Source organism: Trichechus manatus, unplaced genomic scaffold (genome assembly GCF_000243295.1).
Source record: "Trichechus manatus latirostris isolate Lorelei unplaced genomic scaffold, TriManLat1.0 scaffold00076, whole genome shotgun sequence".
Taxonomy (NCBI): Eukaryota; Metazoa; Chordata; class Mammalia; order Sirenia; family Trichechidae; genus Trichechus; species Trichechus manatus.
Genome location: NW_004444012.1, coordinates 12,430,119 through 12,435,231, shown reverse-complemented (window position 1 = coordinate 12,435,231; position 5,113 = coordinate 12,430,119). Strand labels below are relative to the sequence as shown.

Here is a 5,113-nt window from a genome sequence, read left to right as displayed (position 1 = left end):
ATTACCTTTTCAATCTCTTCTCTTGTTATGGGTCTGTTCAGATTTTCAACATCACTTCGTTGTGGTTTGGGTAGGCCGTGTGTTGCTAGAAATTTATCCTTTTCCTCTAGGTTTTCAAAATTTTTGGAGTATAGTTTTTCATAATATTCTGTTATAATCCTTTTTATTTCAGTTGGAAGACTCAGCTTTTTTTAAATGCTGAAGAGCAAAGATAGATAGATTGAATATAAGAGAGAGACTGGACTGGTAATACTACAAGGTCTTTGAGAAGGTGGAAGGATAGTAGATCCTCAGAACTGGCAGAAAAAGGATGAATCTTCTGTTATTCTAACAGTGAGGAAAGACATGGGGACAGATGTGGAAATGCCTGTTGATCTGGTGGTGAAAGCTGAATCAGTTCCTATCTGATTCTTGGTTAAATAAGAGGTGAGATCACTTGCTGAGCTTGAGGAAAAGAAAACAAAAAAATCAAACCCATTGCCTTTGAGTTGATTCCAACTCACGGCGACCCCTTGTGTTACACAGCAGGACTACTCCATAGGGTTTTCTTTGGCTCTAATCTTTACAGAGGGGCCCTGGTGGGACCATGGTTAAGCACTTAGCTGCTAACTGAAAGGCTGGCAGTTTGAACCCCCAAGCAGCTCCACAGGAAAAAGATGTGGCAGGGTCTACTATGGGTAAAAACCCTGAAAGGCAGAGACTTTACTCAGAAAATACTAAGTTAACATTAATGAACCTGTTTTACAACGAAAGAGATACATTTACGGGCAGTCCCCGGGTTACAAACAAGATCCGTTCCTAAGTGTGTCTTTTAGTTGAATTTGTAGGTAAGTCGGAGCAGGTGCATATGGTTCTTATTTAGCCTTACTTTAGTACAAGAAAGGAGCCCTGGTGGCGCAGTGGTTAAGCACTTGGCTGCTAATCAAAAGGTCGCAGTTCAAACTGATGAGCCGCTTTTCGGGAGAAAGATGTGGCAGTCTGTTCCCTTGGGAAACCTATGGGGCAGTTCGACTCTGTCCTACAGGGTTGCTATGAGTTGGAATTGACTTGATGGCAGTGGGTCTGGTTTGAGTTTAGTGCAAGAAAAGGCTCAAAGCCTTTTCAGTGATTTAAAAGCTGCACATGCAGCTAGTGAAGGTGACTGTGATGAAGAATTTGTTGCCAGCAGGGGTTGGTTCAATTGTTTCAAAGTGAGGGCAAATTTAAATAACATTAAAGGGCAAGTACAAGTTGTCAGACTTACTGTAATTGTCAAGTTTCCTTCTCCATCCTCCACTCACAGAGGTGAGCCAATCAAGGGCTTTTAGATCAGTTATAGAAAATAAGAAGCTCCAGGGTTTGTTGTTTTCCCACAATATGTACTGTCAAGTTTGAAAGTTTTACATATACGTGAGCTCAGATCTGCACAATACTATTAGGTAGGTACTATGATCCACATTTTACAGTTGAGGAAAGAGGCTCAAAGTGATTAAATAATTTGCCCCAAACTCACACAGCCAGATACTGAGTGAGAATTCTAACCTATATCTGGAGCCTTCACATCTTTAAGTACTTTTTAATCTACTGTTTACTCCTCCAGATATCAAGGGAGTGGCAGCAATAAAGGAAATATCTCTGAGAGACAAATTTTATCCATTGCTCATTTAGACCAAGACTATCCTTTGTATTAAGCAGTACAGAGACTCCTCATTGACCTCTTATAGCCATTCGTAAGTACCTCAAAAAAGATGTTATAGCTAGCTCAAAATATGGAATTGGCATATAAGTAACAGATATAGATTTGTGAGTTAGCTGTACAGATTAGTCAAACACTTAAAAGTAGTTAAGATATACAGAACAGCATACTCCAAACTGGTGTGCTCTGCTACATTCTTCTGTACCATGATAACAGGTGGGCTATAAAAATAGTAATCTATGCTCAAATAACTTGAGAAAAACTGAGTTCAACAAAATTAAATAGGCTTCTTTAATAATGGATTTCTCAGAGCCTTTATATGCTATTAGGCATTATGAACTCCAAAAGGATATACTACTTAACATTTCCCTCCAAAAAGGTTTTCCTTTTTTCTCCAGACCACCTATGAACATTTGCTGGAACAGTATTCTGTTTAACACCACTTTGAGAAATACTGCACCAAGGGGGAAATCAAAAGCTCAAGAACAGAGTCCATTATTAGGTGGCAGGAGAGGGGGAAAATCTCTACCAAAGAAGACAGTGAAGAATGTAGGTAGAGAATCTGGAGAGTTCAGTGTTACAAAAACAAGAAAGGAGATAGTCTTCAAAAAGCTAGAGACGATCAACAGGACCAAACTACAGAGAGATTAAATAGATTAAGAATAGAAAATATTCTTTGGCTTTGCCTAGGAAGACTGCCACTTGTGACCTTCAAGAGAATAGCTTGAGAAAAGGGGAGGAAACAAGGAGGGAAGACAATAAAAAAAAGATTAGGACGGGAATGAAAAAAGAGGACGTAGGTGGAGTATTTATCGACTACCAATAATTAGAGCTTAGCAGTTAAAGTATAAAAGAAATTAGTTGACTGAGAGAGAAGAGTATATAGAGGAATTTAAAAATTTTAGAACAGGGGACATTTATACATGGTTGAAGGTAAAATCGAAAGAGACTGGTAACAATCCAGTGGGTGGAAGAAATGGAATCCAGAATATGAATTACTAGAATAAGACTTATCTTTCCTTTGAGATTGGAGAGAAGATTGTGAATAGTAATCCCTAACCACTCCAAGTATGAAGATCTCATTTTAATACTCTAAATTTTCATGGATTTTTACCTACTCCTACCCAGAGTTCTGCAGTCTTCAGGGCTCAGAATATAGCATGCACAAATCTGCTGATTCTTTGTCCCTCTTAGAGGATGTCTACATTGTGGTGAAGAGAAGGGGGTTATAGGCAAGCACCTCAGGGCAGTAGTTTTGATGAAAGGAGATGCAAGGTAAAGGCTGATGACAATAGGGAAGTTGGAAGCTTATAGAAATTTTAAGTTATAATGATTTATTATAAATGATTCTGATATAATAGGCAAAGTAAAAACTTGTAATTAAAACACACACACACACACACACACACACAAATGTGAAGACTGATTACCAAAGAGAAGTATCTACTATCCCACCTGGAAATTCCCACAACTCTGCTATTCCAACAGAAGTTGCAAAGAGTCATAAACTATTAATGTATTTCCAAATATGCTGGTGAAAACAAAGGCTATTTACCAGCAGGTTTGGTTACAGTCCGGTTTTATATTTTTTAAATTTAAAACTTTGTACGGCTTTCCATCTGCATAAAACACCAAACCTAATAGTTACTTAAGCACACAAAATTTCATTTTTTTTTTCAAAAACACTGAAGGCACTGACATGAGATTCTGTCACTTAGAAAATATTTTTAAACTCTACTTATTTGGCTAATTTTATTAACAATTCAAATTGAGTACCTAATATGGATTAACTATGTCCAGGTCATAAGGGAGGCTCCTAAATGGCTCCACGGCCCACCTATAACATTTCTATCACAAAAAGGCAGTAATATCTGATTCTTTAATCACTTAATACATCACCCTACAGAAATTTAAGAAAAGTCTTATAAAAAAAAAAATAAGGTAACCACCATAAGCACCATAATGAAGACGAAGCTCCATTCTTTAAATAATGAAATTAATATTGCTCAGTGTGCACGGAATAAAGATGAGGCAACAACACCCACACCAAACCTGGCAGTCTCCAGATTTTGGTGTTTGTTAACGTAAGGCTGCCACATAGGCCTGGGACTACTACTGCCAGCTCAGCAGCTGAGCCTGGAGAAAAGGCTGCATCCACACACAGTCCCCTCTTGAGAACCAGAATTTACAGTCAGTTTCGCCTGGCAGGAACTTGATAATTTAGGAAAGGATAGCAGTGATTAAACGGGAAAAGTCTGACAGAAACAGGGTTATTGGGCAGAAGGGATCCCCTCCAGAACCGCAATCCTGGAATGGATAAGGCAACCGCTGGTGGGCGAACCCTCCACCTCCTGGTCTGCAAGAAACGAGCGGGTTAAGGGGGCCGCGGCGAAAGGGCTCGTGCTTACCTTGTCATCCTCGCATCTCTTCCCCAGGCCCTCCCTGGCCTGCAGCCGGCTGCTGAGGCGGCCGTAGTCGGCCTCCCTCTGGTCGATCTGTTTCTTGTGCGAGTCCACCAAGAGCAGGAGGTCCGAATGGCGCTTCTCCAGGCGTCCGCGGGCCACCTCGGTGCGCTGGACCTGGCCCTGCAGCTCGGCCACCTCCTCCTGAAGCAGGACGTAGCGGGAGGAGATGCTCCAGTAGTTGAAGGCGAGGATGGCGATTACCACCAGCAGCACCACGAGCACGAGGGAGGGCAGGCGGCCAGCCCGCCGGTTGGCCCCGAACCCCACCATGGGGCCTCGCCGTCGACACCTGCGGGCAGAAGCTCAGGCCTCGGCTGCTGAGCTGCCCCGGGGACGCGGTCCCGAGGCTGGCCGCAGGAAGAGGCTGGCTGATTCGCCCGCCGGGGAACCGGAGAAGGGGGCGGGGCCGCAAGGCGAGGCCCCTCCCCGCCCCCCCTCCACAAATCAGGCCAAAGCGCGTTCCGGAGGCTTTGAACCCGACCTTGCACCCACCGAGCGGAACCAAAAAACGCCCAGCTGTCTAGACCCCCAGCCCAACACCTCAGGCTTGGGGCGGGGAAAAGAGCCGGAAGGGGGCGGATTTACCACTGGCCCCGCCCACTGGCTGCGTCCGGGTCGCCTAGGGGGCCGTTTCATAGTTTCCGCCGACACCCCGTCTTCTCGCGAGAAAGTGAGCTTTCGCCCCTTCTTTTCCTTCTTTTCAGCTTTATCTCGCGATGTTTATCTCTGTTGGGAAGGATGCTGGGTTCACTGTGGTGCTAGTGAGTGGTACCTGGGCTGGAGTCCGTTCAGGTGTTGCTTGCTCGAGTCCTTTGATCCGAGGTCTAGGGCGTTCCTACCCTGCTCTCGCCTTCGTGAGGATTTTTCTATTTGAAGCCATCTGGGGCTATGACTGCTTTGTAGGAGAAACAGTCGTTGAGCTGAGGCCGGAAGGGGCGACTAGAAAGATTTTGGCCTTGCCTCAGTAAAATGG

General features: G+C 43.8%; 1 protein-coding gene across 2 annotated transcripts in view; it reads right to left on the bottom strand.

Annotated features, from left to right (window-relative positions):
- Positions 1-4,654, bottom strand: part of GOLM2 (golgi membrane protein 2) — a 98,888-nt gene extending 94,234 nt beyond the window's left edge. Inside the window, exon 1 of one of the 2 annotated variants that reach the window (XM_004380700.2) lies at positions 4,084-4,654. In XM_004380700.2, coding sequence (XP_004380757.1) covers positions 4,084-4,410 — 327 coding nt within the window. In that variant the 5' untranslated portion in view covers positions 4,411-4,654. The remainder of the gene's footprint in view (positions 1-4,083) is intronic. The other variant, XM_004380701.2, reaches the window with a different exon arrangement.
- Between the last annotated feature and the right edge of the window lie 459 nt (positions 4,655-5,113).